The sequence below is a fragment of the Ascaphus truei genome, chromosome 6 (genome assembly GCF_040206685.1).
Source record: "Ascaphus truei isolate aAscTru1 chromosome 6, aAscTru1.hap1, whole genome shotgun sequence".
Classification (NCBI taxonomy): Eukaryota; Metazoa; Chordata; class Amphibia; order Anura; family Ascaphidae; genus Ascaphus; species Ascaphus truei.
Genome location: NC_134488.1, coordinates 94,908,507 through 94,928,081, shown reverse-complemented (window position 1 = coordinate 94,928,081; position 19,575 = coordinate 94,908,507). Strand labels below are relative to the sequence as shown.

General features: G+C 43.8%; 1 protein-coding gene across 1 annotated transcript in view; it reads right to left on the bottom strand.

Moving 5' to 3' along the window:
• The window catches only part of LOC142498133 (extracellular calcium-sensing receptor-like), a 49,904-nt gene extending 30,619 nt beyond the window's left edge, over nt 1–19,285 (bottom strand). Inside the window, exons 1-5 of the mRNA XM_075606640.1 lie at nt 19,255–19,285; nt 18,911–19,043; nt 15,547–15,714; nt 14,455–14,746; nt 13,108–13,932 (exon numbers count right to left, since the gene is read on the bottom strand). Coding sequence (XP_075462755.1) covers nt 13,108–13,932; nt 14,455–14,746; nt 15,547–15,714; nt 18,911–19,043; nt 19,255–19,285 — 1,449 coding nt within the window. The remainder of the gene's footprint in view (nt 1–13,107; nt 13,933–14,454; nt 14,747–15,546; nt 15,715–18,910; nt 19,044–19,254) is intronic.
• Between the last annotated feature and the right edge of the window lie 290 nt (nt 19,286–19,575).

Sequence of the window (19,575 nt, the reverse complement as noted above, 5' to 3'; positions counted from 1 at the left end):
CAGGTTTCCCTACAAGCCATATTGGAGTCTTCCTGAGGCTGCTCCTCAAGGGAGGGTACTGTAAGGGATCGGGGAACACCTCTCTCAAAGAGGGTTCCCCCCTTACCTCCTGCCACCTTGCATCCCGCCATCCTGGTCTCCGTGGCACACCGCTAAGGATGCCCCTCCTTCTCCCTCTGCCTCCGCTCCCATTGCGGCACACGCACGCACACCCAGGAGCCTTCCTGGATTCTTGCAGAGTGAGGTTCCGCCCCCCGCTCAGGCCACGCGCTCTTCCCCTGCGCGGTGCACACGCGTGACGCTTGTGCACAGTTTGCAAGCCGTGCAGCAAGAGGATCAGCTGTTCTCCCTGCCTCCTGCATCTGAAGACCAATCTCTGTCTCCGCAGAGGGCGCTCTTCCATTCCGCCCCGCAGCCCTATTCGTCCAGCCCTGCTATTTAGTTTCTGCTCTCACCTACACACTTTGCTGAGCATAGTTCTATGGTTACCTTGCGTTCCCACTACTCTGCCTTGCCTTGTACTTTAATGTCTCGGGACCTTCTCTCCTGTGTACCGACCTTAGGACCCTTCTCTGGAATTCGACCCCGGCTACCTCCTGACCTTCTGCTGCTCTTCAACCCTTGAAATCGGTTCTCAGACACTGACCATTCTCCTGGCTCCAACCCTGGACCTCAGCACTCGGGCTCATACCTCTCTTCTGGCTCCGCCCCATGACCCAGCAAGTATTCTACTAACCCACCTTCTCCAATCCCAACCCGGCATTAAAGACTATCCACCTACCGGGCCTGGCTCCATTGCTGGGTGTGCGTGGTATCATACCTTCCCACCTCAGTACCGGGGTCCATCCTTGTTTGTGGAAAACGCAAGCATTACACATAGTAATTACCATCCAATTCGGATAAATTTAATTCTGAAAGAATCGGAGGATTTCTCAAACTTTGACCATAGGACATCATCACATGTCTTTTATTTTTATTTTCCATTTGTTGTGTAATGTATATATTTTTAAGATTAGATGTATCCATGTCCCATAGATTTCATAGTTATCATAGTCACTGTGTTGTGTTTCTTAGTATGTTTAACTAAAGTTTTTTTAGTACAGGCACGGGAGTGGGTATATTAGGAGGGGAATTATGGACATTATTCACATACCCCAGAGGAAGAAGGAACCCTCCTTCGAAACGGAGCGTCGGATACTGTGTAGCACTCAAGGACAGGAAGTGACGTAAGACACCGACTGGTACGGCGTGGTGAAGTCCCGGTGATCGAGGGGAGCTGATAGCAAACTGGTTCTCGTTTTATTGCACGTATACTCTGTATACCTTTTGAAGAAACGCTTATATAAAGCATCATTTTAAAGAAGAAGCTTTGCCTGACAGTTTTTCTCCTGCTGTATCGCTGTACTGCTGTGGAGGATGAGTAAAGAAACCTTAAGTGCCTGAACGCAGGCACTTGGATGTAAGAGGAGTAAAGAAACCAAGTGCATATCTCACCTTTGGTATTTTCTGGAAGTCTTTTTTGAACGTGCTTCACTATTTTTTCTTTCCTTTTTTCTCTCTTTTCTCTCTTTGTTATCTGACATGCATTAATATATACACACCCACAAACATATACATGACACATACATCTACTGTACATACATGCTGTCCTGTCTCACTCTTCCCCTCCCTCCGCTCAGTCTCTCCCCCTTCCCTTCTCACACTTCGCCCCTTCCTCTTCTGTCATCGCCCACCCAACTCTCTCATTCTCCCCCTCCTTCCTCTCACTCATCTTCTCTCACTCCACCCTCCCTCCTCTCACTCACTCTCACTGGACAACTTTTACTGTACAATAATTTCCAGAATGTCTATATTTATAACGTTAAATTCAATGGAGCTATATGCATATATATTTACAGAACAATATATTAGTTGTTTATTACTTTTAATTGCAATATGTTTCTCACCTGTTTGCTTACTCCAAGGACTGTACACCTTTTATCCCTCTTCAGAGGTTATGCGATTCTTCTCCACACGTGACAATGTCACTACTGAATAATTATATGTACATTGTTGTATTTATTTTTTTATTGTTAAGTACACTTCCTCCTCTCTCACTCTCTCCCATGCCTCCTCTTTTACTTTCCCTCCCTCCCTCTCCCTGCCCCCTCACCCTTCCCCATCCCTCCTCTCTCTCACTTTCCCCCCTCTTCTTCTTTTTTCCCCTTCTCATTCTTCCACTTCCTCTCTCCCCCCTCTCACTCTCCATCCCGTCAGGAACGGACCTCTGCATGGAACTAGCAGCAGGCCTCAGGAAACAACCCTTCAGCACAGAAGTCAGGAACGGGCCTCTGCAATGAACTAGCCGCAGGCCCCAGGAACTTAGGAACTAGGGATAAGAATTAGAGAGGTTAGTACACCAGGATACAAGCCAACGCGGCTTGTGGCAGAGACAGTAACGTCCAGAGAAGGATTTTTATGCTCGGCACTGATTCAGAGCCAAAGCCCAACATATAAAGGGCGGAGATCCAATCACAGGGGAAGGGTGTGTGAGCATTCCTCCAATGATGGAGCACAGGGCAGAAGCTGCAATGAGAGACAGCACATGTGCCATTGATTGCCAGAGGAAGCTGCAAGGCTGCAAGGCTATAATCTGCAAGGCTACAAGTCTGCAAGGCTATAATCAAAGCCAGGAGTGGATTCCTTACAGTCCCGATCTCTGGCTGGGCCAAACTTCCAGATCCCCGGGCAGAGCCACATTATTTACTGAAGTGCCGCATGCAGCTTATGAGCCTCCGGTTGTAGACCTCTGTCCTAGTTACATCACATGACAACTTCTCCTGCTTCACTGCTAGGGATCCTCTCTAAATTGCCTTATTAAAAATACTTAAGTAATAATCCCTGAAGAACAGGGCATTACTGGACAATAATGCCCTGTTCTGAGGGGATTGTTACTATTATAGGCTAAATGTAGGCTTATTTCATAAATAATAGACACTTTTGTATAGTTAAATAGACTTTTTTATTAAAATAAAATGGTAAATACATGAAACCACCTCTATATACTCTTACACTGCAGATATCTATATCAACACACTGCCGCCTCCTCTGTGTACACACACACACACACACACACACACACACACAGCAGCTCACACACAAACTGCTGCCACACACACACACACACACACACACACACACACACACACACACACACACACACACACACACACACACACACACACACACACACACAACACAGTGCCTCTACACACATACACATACACTGGAGCTCTAGACACACAACACAGCACCTCCTCTACACTCACTACACAGCACCTCTACACACACAGCAGCTCTACACAAACACACACACAAACTCTGCTGCAACACACTCATGCAACACCCATAAACACTGCTACTTACACACACACACACACACACACACACACACACACACACACACACACACACACACACACACACACACACACACACACACACACACACACACACACACACACACACACACACACACTAGCTCCATATACACACACACACATTCGCTCTACACTCACACAAACTGCTGCTACACATACAACAGCACAACACGCACACACTGCAGCCACAATCAAAAATGCAGCCACTTACTAAACTTTGCACTCTCCCCCCCAGCTCTACACACAACACAGCACAACACAGCACAACACAGCACATCTACACCCCCCCACACACACACAACACTGCACCTCTACAACCCCCCCCCACACACACAACACTGCACCTCTATACACAACACACTTACTTCTTTGAAGTCTCTCCCTCCACCCCCTCTCCAATTCAACTGAATCTGCTCAGAAAATCTCAGTCAGCTCGGGAGGGGGAGGAGTCAAACCGTGGCTGATACTTTTTGATCAATCCCCTGCCATGTCTCAGAGCTTTTATTTAATTCAAACCAATCCCCGTGCCCTGTCTCAGCTGTTCTGAAAGCTGATTGGCTGGAAATAAACTGATTGAAAATTGCATTTTGCAAACTGCTGAAATTCAGGGCATTACTGTGGATAAAGACCGGAATTTTAACCAATCAGAGAGCAGGGTTTTCAATAATGCCCTGAATTTTACTGCTTTAGCCTATAATGTTCAATAAAACATACCACTTATGTAGCCCCGGTAAGAAATGGGGGATATATGTCTTTCTCCTACTGGTGTAAGTCCTGCTAAGGGCAGGCTGCCAGTAGTTATCATGGGTTTCCCCCGCTTCAAGCCCTGCCGTGATTGGTGGAGGTAGGCCCCCTGACTCTGTGTGGAAGGCAAGAGACACAGGGGAGGGGCCTGCTGACATCATGAGCGGTTGGGCTGTCTAAATTTGGTTGCCTGCTCCTGTCAGTGAGAGTTAGTTGGTGTTGGAGTGACTGACCAGAGTCAGTATTAGAGTGAGACCTGTTATAGGAGTGAGGCCTGCCCTGGGCTCAGAGGCAGGAGAAGGCAGGTGTATATTTGGATGAGAAGCTACGGCCATAACTATTAGAGCTGATAGCACTATAGTGCGATAATGTGTATATCAGGGGGGACTCCATTTTGTCTGCTGTATAACCATTTTATACTAACACTGCCATTCTGCTTCTTAGTGTAACAATTAACTACCTCTTTTGCTAAATTCAATGTTGGCTGCACTTTTGAACCGTCTATGTTTAGACATAGATCCGGAGTGAAATAACAGGAAATAACAGGAAGAATTGACCATTTGTTAGTTAGAAAATAAGCATAGCATAAGCATAAAAATAAGGGAAGTAAAGCTTGGCATGGATTCACCTTTGTTTGCTCGCCTATAAAACTGGCTAAAACCTTTTAATAAACAGGAGATATTTTTGATAACGATCATTGGTGTCAGATTCAATTATTTCTCCTCCGAGCCGCTCGTCTACCTTTCCCGCGCCATAACAGTGGGAAAGTCCTCCGGAGGTGTAAAGAGAATAAATCTATCCGAGTACTGGAGAAGGTTCCTACGTATGCTGAAGTAGAGGATAAATTATTAACAATCTGGTGTCAGAAGTGGGATAAAGGCGTCAACGGTAGGGTAAGTACAAGATATCTTTTTTATCTGTATATTATCCTCCCGGTGTCCCTTATCTAGAGCCCTATTATACATTAGCTCTGTACTGGAAGATATAAAATATATGGTTAATAGTTAAAACCACATATGAGTCACGGACTCATATGAGCCACGGATATAAAAGGGTGAATCCAGGCTGAGTGTATAGTGACAGGGTGAGTCCCTGCTGAAACAAAGGAATAAGAGATATCTGTGAATATCAGGAAATACTCTTACGGCGACTGTGGAAACGTAAAAAAAAAAAAAAAAAAAAACGGGGGGAAATATTGTTGTACATGAGCATGTATTTTAGGTATATAAGACATATCTTTAAAGTGCATAAAGACGCCATAATTTTTACTGTGCTGTGCTTTCTTGCATGGATACCTAAGACATTTTTGCTAAGCAATTTTGTTTTAGAGAAATTGTACTGTGTTTAAGATGGGAGAGTCTAACAGTAAACGTGCCCATGGGGATTCAAAGCAATCTACATCTAAAAATAAGAAAAGCAAACATGTTAAACCAGATAGCACTAACACAATTGGCCAAAACCTACGGTTACACTTATCGTTCACCGAGACTATGACCCCGAATAGTATTACCAAATTGTCACCATTTGAAATTTTAATGGGGCGGCCGTTTCCAACTCCCTGGGCTCATGGTACGTATTGCCCGAAGGAAGTTGGAGACCTAGAACAAATTCAAGAGAATTATGTGTATCATTTGATACAGAAATTGAATGGCATCTATGGTGATGTTTCTTCTTCTTTTCCGCTCCCTTCAGATAAGCCGACACATCCTTTCCAGCCCGGAGACAAGGTGGTGGTCAAGCGTCTTCCCACCAAAGGAGGGACGATAGAGCCTCCCTACGGACTTCCAACCACGATCCTAGCAGTAACTCGTACAGCCATACTGACTGAAGAATCATCAACATGGATCCACGCATCACGGATCAAGTCCACGAAAGACTAGAGACCCGATTTCAAATCCTTCACGAAGGAGTAAAAACACGAATCCGGAGGACTCGGCTCAACCGTATATACTGTCTTACAATATTTAGCCTATGTATATTATTTGTATGCATGTTTTACCACATTTGCGTAAAATAATTACTTCATAATAGATACTATCTAAGATGTGTTAGCTGCCCTCATGACAACTCATGGGAAAGCTTTTCTTACCCTGAGACTTTTCCTGAGGAAGGTGAGATTTCTTCTCCCCCTCCCAGAGAACAAGATGAAAACGAAACCCATGTACCACTAGTCCAGTCTAATTTCTCCAATCTGCCAGAAAAACATTACACACGCACCAAACGTATGGCTTCATTTCTAACAGAAGTCAAAACTAACATCTGGAAACATTTGGCTATTGAGGTACTGAATATGTCACATTTCTGTTTAGCCGACATGACCAGCACAACTGACATAATCACAAGCTGTTTAATAGCAGTACCCACACCAGTAGAGATTTTGTTAAAAGTGTTTAGCATAGGCAATAATGATAGTTTGGCAGAACATCATGATGTGCGACAGCATTTCTCTGTGTATGAATACTGTCGTAACTGCCCCCAGTGCATTGGTGAAGATTGGCCTAACATGACACAAATTATGACCCAGAATATTACACAAGGGGACGTATGTTATCAAATGACATGTAATCCTGGGAAAATAAGTAAATGCAAACAAGTAAAATTAATGCCCTCAGCATCCACCAATATGACTCGAATATTGTGGTCTCGAACTGAGGATAAATGCTATAATGTCAATAATACTATGAGTTGTAATCACACAATAAGCACACCAAGTCATATATATTCTGTTAAACTTCCCGTCGGATGGTTGTTTTCCTGTGGCAATACTACGTACACATATATACCAGGAAACATCTCCGGGGGACCACGCACTCTCACCAGGTTAGGGATTATGATGTTTTCTGTAAAACCTGGCCTACATCAAACCAAGGTTAAGCGATCCACTATTTCAGTTACTGAAGAATGCAACCCACATGTAATCCTATTATCAGATGCGGAAATTATAAGCCAAGCAGTCTCCCTTGTCGGAGTACCCGGATTGGCAGTGCAGTCAGCAAAAACAATAAAGAAACTAGCATGTGCTGTAGCAAAAGGGTTAAATCAGACCTCCCAGGCCCTAGAAGAATTACTGATAGATTTGAAAGGCACACGCAAAGCAGTTTTGGAAAATCGGGCAGCAATTGATTACCTTTTACTCAAACATGAACATGGATGTCAGGACTTTGAGGGAATGTGCTGCTTCAATCTTTCGGATCATTCGAAGTCTGTGCAGAATCACATGTCGAATATCAGAAAACTTGTTGCAGGCATTACTGAGAGAGTCGATGAGTTTGACTGGACTTTTGGGTTAGGTGCATGGATTGGAGAATTAGGAAAGAAAATTATAATGGGACTGATACTTATCGTTTGCATATTTGTAGTATTAGCAGTTATTTTTTCATGCTGCAAATTAATGTGCTTATCTTTATGTAAAATGATTATGCCTTCTGCTAAGTCAGTTAGCCACACGTATGCTTCACTGAACATTAACGCCCCTATTCTTGGTCCTGCAACCATAACATATGACTCTAGAACAGGAGTGGGGAACCTTTTTTCTGCCAAGGGCCATTTTGATATTTATAAAATCATTCGAGGGCCATCCAAAATTATCAACTTAAAAATTAGCCTGCTATATTTGGTCAAACATTTAATGAACTAACCACTAATGTGATGGCTGCAACTGCTTCTCTTTGGGTGACTGACTGACTCTTGGGTGGTGGGTGACTATGACTGACTGCGGGTTGGTGTCTGTGCGCAGACTCACTCTCTCTCAGACTCTCTCAGACTCTCAGACCCACTCTCTCTCTCAGACGCTTAGACCCACTCTCTCTCTCAGACTCTCACCTCTCTCAGACTCACTCTCTCTCTCTCAGACCCACTCTCTCTCTCTGACACACTCTCTCTCAGACTCTCAGACCCACTCTCTCTCAGACTCTCAGACCCACTCTCTCTCTCAGACTCTCTCTTTCTCTCTCTCACACTCTCACTCTCTCTCTCTCAGACTCTCTTTCTCTCTCAGACTCTCACTCTCTCTCAGACTCTCACTCTCTCTCTGACTCTCTCTCTCAGACTCTTACTCTCTCTCTCAGACTCTCACTCTCTCTCTCTCAGACTCTCAGATCCACTCTCTCAGACTCTCAGACCCACTATCTCTCTCTCAGACTCTCAGACTCTCTCTTAGACTCTCAGACCCACACTCTCTCTCTCAGACTCTCAGACCCATTTTGTCTGCTGTATAACCATTTTATACTAACACTGCCATTCTGCTTCTTAGTGTAACAATTAACTACCTCTTTTGCTAAATTCAATGTTGGCTGCACTTTTGAACCGTCTATGTTTAGACATAGATCCGCAGTGAAATAACAGGAAATAACAGGAAGAATTGACCATTTGTTAGTTAGAAAATAAGCATAGCATAAGCATAAAAATAAGAGAAGTAAAGCTTGGCATGGATTCACCTTTGTTTGCTCGCCTATAAAACTGGCTAAAACCTTTTAATAAACAGGAGATATTTTTGATAACGATCATTGGTGTCAGATTCAATTATTTCTCCTCCGAGCCGCTCGTCTACCTTTCCCGCGCCATTACAGTGGGAAAGTCCTCCGGAGGTGTAAAGAGAATAAATCTATCCGAGTACTGGAGACGGTCCCTACGTATACTGAAGTAGAGGATAAATTATTAACAGGCAGGCTGCCAGTAGTTACACTGGCGACACACTTTATTCGAGCTCGGCTAGTCCCACGAATTCGGGTATACCCGGGTGTATTGAGGTTTGTGACTGTTTTCTGCCCGAGTGCATTGGGTTATTTTCCAGGCAGGGATTGAAGCATTTTATTCCCGCTGGCTGCAATACTGCACAGTATATATATATATATATATATATATACTGCATTACAATTCATGAATTTATGCCATCTGGTAGACACGCGAAGCATTGCAGCCTATTAAATCCTAATCATTATCATTTAACAGATCAGCCGCCCGTCAGCCAGGCATGAACCCAGGCTGGGAAGGCAAACGCAACGGGGCTTGTCAGAGGTGAGGAGCGGCGCATTCCAGGTATCTGCCAGGTACATACTGGGTATTTGCTCGAATAAAGTGTGTCGGTGCAGTATCATGGGTTTCCCCCGCTTCAAGCCCTGCCGTGATTGGTGGAGGTAGGCCCCCTGACTCTGTGTGGAAGGCAAGAGACACAGGGGAGGGGCCTGCTGACATCATGAGCGGTGGGGCTGTCTAAATTTGGTTGCCTGCTCCTGTCAGTGAGAGTTAGTTGGTGTTGGAGTGACTGACCAGAGTCAGTATTAGAGTGAGACCTGTTATAGGAGTGAGGCTTGCCCTGGGCTCAGAGGCAGGAGAATGCAGGCCTATATTTGGATGAGAAGCTACGGCCATACCTATTATAGCTGATAGCACTATAGTGCGGTGGACCAATGCCCCTCACCCTGCTCAAGGGTTGAGGGGGGGAAGCTAGCCTCACCTTGAGGTCTGCACCTCGGGGTGTGTGTCGGGAGTATTGGAGCTCCATACAGCCCATCCTGAAGGGGTACAGCCTGGAGGAGAAGGAGAGGAGGAAAAGACCCTGTACACTGTATCTGATCGCTGCTGTGTGCTGCTGCTGGAGAATAAAGAGACATTGCTGCTTTTACAAAAGACTTGTGTGTGAGACTGAAATCTCTCGCCCTGAAGCAAAGGGCTCTCTGGAAGGATTTCACCCTACATCCTGAGGGCTTACCAGAGATGGAGGCGCTGCACCGTTGCTAAAGATGAAGGCATAAACCCCAGAAGCCTGTCCCTGTTGTCCCCTATACCATCGCGGGAGACTCGGGCCCTCCTGTTCCTCACAGGTACGCACCACCAAAAGACACATAGCCAGCCCTCACTACACCCTAGGGGTCCAGTCTGCGACCGGGGGGTGGGGGGGAACATGGGTTACATTTGGAGGTGAGCTGCTGAGATCCAGAACAGGACAGGCTTTCAGCGAAGCAGAGCTGGAAGTGTAAAGTGCATCTTCCATGCAAGAGCTGGAGAAAGTAGGGCACAGATGCACATCAGGGGTAGTCAGGGGGGCGTGGACTCTCGCACAGTATGCCCTGGGTGCCCTAAGAGGGTGTTGTAAGATGGGTGTGGAGCTATTGCTGTCCTAGTCCCTTGATGCAGATAGTGTGAGGCAACTGGGGGGGTTAGCCTGTTAACTAATCCAGGGACCATGGCCCGCACTTTGAGTGGCCAAAAGTAGGAGACGCCCGTACTTAGGGAGATGCCCGGTACACTAGCCAGCACCCACATAAAACACACCACAGAGTACTTGCAGGAACCGTCAGTGAGTGCGGTGCACAGAGAAAGAGTTCTGCCTAGCCTGGGGTATGCCACATCATATCTGTGGGTAAAGCAATCAAAGAAAGCATGCAGAGAGTATTCAGTGAGCAGTCTGAGGATAGTCAGTGTCTAGGAACGTGTTATGCACTAGACACTGAAAATAGTAAACTCATACATTTGGAGGGCTCATCAAAGATGAAGGCATATACCCAGAAGCCTGTCCCTGTTGTCCCCCTATACCATAGCGGGAGACTCAGGCCCTCCTGTTCCTCACAGGTACGCACCACCAAAAGTCACGTAGCCAGCCCTCACTACACCCTAGGGGTCCAGTCTGCGACCTGGGGGGGAGGACATGGGGGGGGACATGGGTTACACTTATAAATTATATTATCTTATACAATGTACATATCTCCACAGCTATTATCCCCATTGCGGTCTCTTTGATCATAATATGTAACAAATGAGACAGGACATTGTCACAGGAGATCAGGACACTTAACACTGGGATCGCATACACCAGGCAGAGCAAGAGGTTAAATAAAACAAGTTTATTTTGACCAAGGTTGACAGACACCATATTAAAAACTGTTCTGTACAAACTCACCTAAAACAGGGAATACGGAGGGAATTCGAACTCAACCAGTTGCCAGACACGGCTTCCAAGGCTTACCCGGCAGATTCTACTCTCTCAGTCCGCTTTGGGTACCGCAGTAGTCCAGAGATGCTATTTACACTATGGCAAGTTCAAATAGTCTGCTCATTTCCACTACGAGCCTCACTTTGGTGTCTCTGACACAAATCTCGGATGAGATCTACTACGCTACGACTAGAATGGGCCAATCCTGGATGTTGGAGATGACTGTGCCCCTAAGACAGCCCACAAAGGTGGGCTTGACAAGGAATGGACAATTCAAATTGGCCAATGGAAATCGTACCTACGGGACTCATACCCAGCAATGGTTCTCTCAGCCAGCCCAATATCTCCCGCAGAAATAGGCACCTCAGAGTCTGAGTTTGAATAATGGTTCCACTCGGAGAGGCACTATTTCCTAAACCTGAGTCATTACCCCTCCCACTGCTAACAATGTTTGAAGCACTTCACCATCCTCATTCTGGATAACAGGACCCAATCTCTTTGTGTGCAGGATGGTTGAGTGAATTAAAGCCCTGCACAGAAAGACAACAGCAAAAGCATAATTCATCCTAAATCAAACATTGACATCCATAAACCAAATCACATTGTACAGAGAAAGTGGGTTAACCCCTGAGTATCACTTATTGTATGTCTTTATTTATATAGCGCCATAAATGTACATAGCGCTTCACAGTAGTAATACATATCATATAAATAACAAATAATATAAATAACAGATCATGGGAATAAGTGCTTCAGACATACTGTAAAAGTAACATTAAGGAAGGAGTCCCTGCTCCGAGGAGCTTACAATCTAATTGGTAGGTAGGGAGACAGTAGGAGGGAATACTAGTACACAGGTGACACATTTTATCCGAGCACGGCTAGCACCGCAAGCCAGGGGATGCCCCGGCGTGCTAGCCGCACTCCCTCAGCGTGCCGCGCATCACCGATGGACCCGGCGGACCCGGCAGCGGGAGGGAGAAAGCCCCGATCGGAGGGCGCTCCTCCGCAGCTTCGGCGCGCGCCCGGCACCCTCCGGCGCGCGCCAGGTTACTGCTGCGGCCGAGAACGGGCAAATGCTCGAATAAACTCGGCCGCAGCAGTAAGTGCGTCTGCAGGGAGCCAAGCTTTATGTGTCATGTGTCCATGATTATCCAGTGCTACTCAAATGCTTCTTTAAGCAGATGTGTCTTAAGGTGAGTCTTAAAGGTGGATAGCGAGGGGGCTAGTCGGGTATTGAGGGGAAGGGCATTCCAGAGGTGTGGGGCAGAAAGTGAGAAAGGTTTAAGGCGGGAGAGAGCTTTAGATACAAAGGGGGTAGAAAGAAGACATCCTTGAGAAGAACGCAAGAGTCGGGATGGTGCATAGCGAGAAATTAGGGCTGAGATGTAAGGAGGGTCAGAAGAATGTAAAGCTTTAAAAGTGAGCAGGAGAATTGAGTGTGAGATACGTGATTTAATCAGAAGCCAGGAGAGGGATTTCAGGAGGGGAGATGCGGAGACAGATTTAGGAAAGAGTAGAGTGATTCTGGCAGCAGCGTTTAGGATAGATTGTAGGGGAGACAGGTGAGAGGTAGGAAGGCCGGACAGCAGGAGGTTGCAGTAATCGAGACGTGAGAGAATGAGGGCCTGAGTCAGAGTTTTAGCAGTTGAGTAACAGAGGAAAAGGCGTATCTTTGTGATATTGCGGAGGAAAAAGTGACAAGTTTTAGAAACGTTTTGAATATGAGAGGAGAATGAGAGTGAGGAATCAAGTGTAACCCCTAGGCAGCGTGCGTGGGCTACTGGGAGAATGATCTTATTTCCAATAGCAATGTGGAAGGAGGTAGTAAGGCCAGGTTTGGGAGGAAGTATAAGGAGCTCTGTTTTTGCCATGTTAAGTTTCAGTCTTATGACTTATGACCAGTAGCAGGCAATGACCGGGTTTAAGCTTCATTATAGTAACCACATTGCCCCTAATGTCACAGACAGCACATTCAAATACTTTATACAAATAGTTACAAATATTTCTTACCTTCCAGGGTTGCAATCTACTGATGTTAAAACAGGAGGAGGCAGATTTGCATGAACTCATATCAGTGACACCATGTGCCAGTGCATAAACTGCATTATAAATAAACATGGCATGTCTTGATTTGTCTTCATTATAACCCAAACTCTCTAATGTGTGAAGATTTTCTTGGCCTGTGCAATATGGGGTTGACCCCTGGCTTAGTTTTTCTGATGCAGTCTGATTGTGATCTTCCTTAGGCCATAAGCATCCAAAGCCTTCTTCCCAAAATGCTTTCATAAATATATCCTCTGGGTATGAGGATGGGTGAATACTATAGAGAAACTTTCTGAATCCTGGAATTTTTGTTAAAGGAAAGCTTATTCCAATTGTGCCATTTAATGTTCCCCAGAATTCCTTGTATGAAAAGATAGGAGAGACCATCCAACTGCCACTAGCAAACCAGATCTTGCCAGTATAATGTTCTGCTGTAGCCACTTGCATGAAAGGTATCAATTCTGGCAAAGAACAATACATTAGTATAACAGTGGCTGTTGATTTTCTGATGAACTGAAGAATTGAAAGAGTTTGATCTCTGCTGTGTTGGGCAGATATCTTCATAAAAAATGCTACACAAATTCCTGCAGCTTCAATATCTTTTCTTATAAGTTCGCTGCTATATTGTCCAAAATCATTATCGGATGCCAAGATTCCTACCCAGGTCCACCCAAAATGAATCATCAGATTAGTGAAGTACCAAGATTGTATTTTATCATTTGCTATTGTACGTAGGAAGGAAGGAAACTGGATTTTATCACTTAGATCTGCGAATGCTGATCCGTAACTTATCTGAAATAAGAGTACAAATTTATTCTTAAGCATATCAAAGCAGAATCATTCTGCCCTTTGCAGTTCCCTCGGTGCTGAAACATGTGAGGATTTCATGTAGCAGCATTTATAGCAGTATACAGTATTTACAACAAATTGTAGTAATACTATTGTATCTTCTATTGCCAGAGGTGCCTGCAATGCATTTCTGTGCAGTGCATTGCAGGCCTCTCTGGCAGCTAAATGATTAAATGAATCAGGCCCAACAGGATCAGAACCCCATACCTCTGCTATTCAGGGCAGCAGCTCTAGCAGTGTGATCTAAACTAGTTGCTGATAGCCCCACTGCTGCAGCATATTTTTGCTCTGTATTGCTGACATCTGCCCTTGTAAAACAAATTCAGAGGATTAAGGAATTTGCAAACCTGACGTGGATTTAAATTTCTGTGGACATTTTGCCCATCTCTATTTATAGTACAACTAATATTTAGCAAGCATTTTACTAGTCTCAAGTTACAGTACTGTATAAATGTCTACAATTACCTGGGGAAACCGGTAAAGTCCCAAAATTCTTGCCACTGCGAGGGAAGAGGAGGACTGAAGATCTCCGATTAACCCTACCAGCTTGGAAATGTTTTCACACCTGTAATTTGGGATTGCCTTCTGTATCTCTGACAAAATCATCATTGCCCCTTCAACTGCTTGGGTTTCCTTATAGCAGGAGTCATAAATCCTAAAGCCCAAAGTGATATTTGGCAGAAGTTCTGGATTCTCATTGATCTCATTAATGGCATAAACCATGGCTAGGACTTCTTGATAATGTTGAATATAAAGTCTAAAGATACAGAGAAGTCAAGCATTTAATGACAATACAAAATAAATATTGGCCTCCTGAATCATCAAGCTCTGCTACCGTATGTGATAACTTGCCTGAATGGGCATTAACTCTCATTGACTAGAATGGAAGGTAACACCTGTGTGGGTTCATTAACCCATAAAAGAGCTTGATGAATAAGGGGTTTTGTGAGTTTGGGATATAAATGGAATCCTTTAATACAGTGCAGTCATTTGAAAATAATTTGGTTTATGACATTCTATTTTTCTTCTGTGGAACATCTGAACATACAAGTGACAACTTATCAATATTTTAATGAAAATTGCAAATACTGTACAATATTTAGTATGTCTGTTCACTATTTGAATGATATTTTTATCAGTTGCATTTTTCTAAATGGACAGCTTATGAATAGCACATGTAAAGTAATGCATATAAATTAAATGAGATAATCACAGGTCCACATTAAAATAAGACAATAGTTTTAATCAATATTTTATTTACAAAAATATATCATTTCTTTTCTTAGAGCGATTTCTTAAGTATAAATGTCTATTCATTATTTAAATAATGTTCTTTAGCACTTTTTTTCCCCCGATTTATATCATGTTAAATTTATACAGTATGCAGAAGATTAAAATAATTTCAAAACTGAAAAAAATGTTGTTGTTTTTTCAGAAGAAATTCAGGACTTTAAACCTTAGTGAGGATTAATTATTGCACTGCGAGCTATAACATATACACAGCAATGTGTACAAAGGCATCATTTGGTTTAATATTATTAGGACACGCTATATTACTTGTCACATTTCACTGGTGTAGGTTTCTCTGTGAAGGTTATTTTGATGTTGCCAGGACGCAGATGCACTGGAATAAGTCCTCCAAAAATAATGTCTCCTTCCTTTTCATAAACGGGCAGATTTGCTGAGGGTAACCTGCAGTCAGCATCAGCTTTGGTGATAGCCCAGCTAAAAAACAAACAATAGCCAGTCCAATGAGACGCTGCAGAACAGTAACCAAAAGGATCAAGTATTCCCCTATTGAAGAGACAAATTCTAAAGCAAAGTGAAATATTACTGTGATTTTTATCAGATATCCAACATTAATATTATATTATATACAGTATAACCATTTCTCTGTGACCTCACTGTTACCATTTGTACATTGTATCTGGTTTGCTGGTTAGCATATATGCCATCAGTAAATGTACATACATGTTCACACTACAGAGATAATAAAATAAAAGATCTTTCCTATTTCACTTCTCTAACGCTTATTGTAATTTGCACGATATTCTAAATCGGCTACACTTTGTACAACAAAACTATATATATAGGATAAACCTATCATGGAGATAGTATACACTATATCTATACTGTATGTATCTATAATACATTTGTTTTTACATTGAAAGTACTAATGTATTGCTACTAGAAGATTGACATTGTCTATTTCAAAACTGAAATACATATAAATCCCAATATTTGACCTAAACAAAATGAGAAAAAGTGCTGTTAAGTTGCAATAAGATTATTAAATCAACATTTTTGTAACATGCAAACAGTAATTATATTCACAGTGGAAACAAAAAGTATGAAGTACTGGAAGTAGTTTTGGGATCCACAGAACATTTAAAGCAAGCTTTGGGTAAATGATTAACCTGAATACAGATTTGTTTCTGCTTTTTAGAATATTTTTCTTGAAACCAACATAACATAAATTATAACAGCATTAAAATCAATAGCTCCTCAGTTCAGATTCTGTAAACAAGACGCCTCAATCCACTGAATAAAGCTAAAAGTGCAATTTGTTACATGTATGGAAGTAGATACATTAGGAATTTTGTTTAAGAACTTGATAACGGACACTTCTGCTATTTTTTTTGTTTCATGCATTTTTTTGAATACTGTACAATATTACAAATATTGTTTTAAACTTGTCATCTTGCAAGTCATCAATATTCTATATTCCTTTTTAAATTGAAGAGGTAAATCTCTAAATAAAAGCTTAGTATACTGGTACCAGAGGATTCCCAATAGCAGCATAGTGTATCTTGGATGGATGCGTCTTCCTTTATGATATAGTTAAGAATCAGGTCTTACAGTTACATTTTATAATGCAATGATTTTACAGCGACCCTGTCACACCATACACATAATATTGCAAGACCATAATTATAACTGTATAATTATAAAATCATATTATTACCTGTACTTGTTGTCCTCTGAGCCAGCTAAGGATAGTCATGCATGATGGGGTAGGATAATAATAGCCTTACTTTGTACTAGTAGGTATATGGCTGAAATGGTCCCCTTTATATCTCCCCATCTTTATCTATATGTATATTGACAGGGAAATACTTATTTCACTGACAGAGATCGGATTTCTTGTCTCACTCACAAACACACATGAACACACCAACACCTACTGTATTGTTAGTCAAATACTATTTATTGGTTACTGAGCTTCGGTTAAACACTTCATGGTCTTACTGCAACTATGAGATCACATGTAGACTGTCAGTGGACCCCCATTCCTGGTAGTTGCAGCCTTCTGGTCTCATGTTTGTTCTGCATGCAAAGCCTCCAAGCTTATCTCATGCCATATGCGAGGGTCTGACTAAGCTTGCGCACAGAGCAACGTATATAGTTTGAATTCAGTAAACAGGTTTCTGGAATCAAAGCAGGAACTGCGGGCCCCTGGTGCCTATCAAAACTATAAACACATAATCTTGTGTTCATTCCACTAATTGTGGAATCTGACATGTTTGTTCCAGACTTCTACATCCAATTTTGTAAACAGTAGTTATTTCAGAAATAATTTCAGCTATCGAAGACATTTTAGTAAAATAGCAAGATAGTTAATTCACTCTGGGCCTGAAATTATGCAACCAGGCCATCAGAACCAGGATAAATCTTATTCTCCTTACAAATGTTTCTCTATCCTAGTAAATTATTATTTCCTTTTTTGTCATTGCTGCCCCTGTCGCTGTATATATATGTAGCCATGTCACCGCTTACCTCCGGTGCCTGGGAGGCTGCGGTGTATGGGAGCGGCGGACCTCCGCGGTGTACCCGGCAAGCGGGGACTGCCATCTTGTAGTTCGCGCATTCGCAGTCCCCAGAGTTGCGGCGGAAATCTTAGGAGAGGCTCCGCAAGGGACTATATGTCCCAGGGACCTGCAGTTAGAATGTTGACACAGGCAGTTGCTGGAGTTACTGGCAGTTACTGGCAGTTACTGAAAGTTACTGGCAGTTACTGGCAGTTACTGGCAGTTACTAGCAGTTACTGGCAGTTGGAAAAAGGGGAGAACCATCGAGGTAGTGTCCAGGGAGCAGTGCTCCCCTGGACTAGGACTTGGTTTGTCCCTTAGATCCCAGCTAGGTCCTAAGTCCCCTTTTAGATTGTGGCTGCAAAAGGGAAGACCCCAGACAGTGACCCTTTAGCCTTATAGTGTCAGGTGTAGCATCAGCGAAGAGACGCCACGCAATGAGCTGCTGCCCGGTCTGGGATCAGACCACAGGCAACTCTAGACATTAAGGGACACCCTACAGCTGGAGATCCCTCAAGAGGCGGACAACTATGTGGATCAGAGAGGAGAGGATTCAGCAGACATCGTGAGATCAGGCGGATCCTTTTTGCTCATTCAGCGGTACCTGGGTACAGGAGTGACCAGGGAGGTAAAATGCACCAATGGTCCACAGGGGTAGCGCTACTCCCTACACTTGTGTGGGACTGACTCTCATTGGGGAGGACACCAGGGGTATTGGTGCCAAGCACCTTACGTTCTTTGGGGGACACCCACCCTGGGTGGTTATTATTGTTATTGTGCTGTTAAACATATATGTTAGTAAAGATAAGTAGTCATACCATTGTGTGTGTATCTTTATTCATTGACTACATTGGTTCCTGAGAGGGGTTATCCTGCAGGGCTGGGATCCCTCCCAGGTGGAGGCACTTCATTCCAATATAACGCTAGGTTCCCAGTGGCGGAGGACTAGGCATCCTGTACACTAAACAGGTATTCAGCATGCGTAGTTACCTAGACAAGGGGGAAAGGGGGCTACATTTGGAGGCACTGCTGAGATTCAGACATGGGGTGCCCAATCTAAATTAAAGACAGTCACATACTGCCGCCGCTTCATCTATGATCAGGATGGTCACTTTGACAAGGATTGTCTGAAGTCAAGAACCTCCACTACGGGAGCTCTGGCTTTCACAGTGCAAACAGAACAGTCCTCCTCATACCAGGAGTGTGCTATCCGGCCAGACCCGAGGAGGCACTCCAACTGGACACCTACAGGGGAGTATTATACGCATCCTAGTGGAAGGAATATATGTCTCCACACTGCTGGATATGGGGTCACAATTGACTATCATTTACTGACCCTTCTATGACTCGCACCTCAAACACGTGCCCATACAGTCGGCAGAGAAGATGAAAATATGGTGCTTCAGCAAGGAAGGCTACCTCATTGATGGTGTGGTTCAAGTACGGTTGGACATACCACAACTGAACACCAACAAGACCCACCCCATGGACGTGGAGGCGCTACAATGTCCGAGTCCCGGGACCCTCCAAGCTCCCCCATCATACTGGGGACCAACGCCGATGTGGTGTGGGCTCTGATCCGAGCATATCTGCAACAGGCAGGTGAATTACCCCTATCCTCCCTACAGATCTAACCATTCCTCAAAGATGAGTGCTACAGGATCTCCGCCCAGTATTCGGTCAATTATTCAAACTAGAGAAGGGGTTGACCGAGATTCTACATGGGGGAGTTAAGCACATGGTTCAACGCCCAGCTACTTGCAACATGCCGATGCCG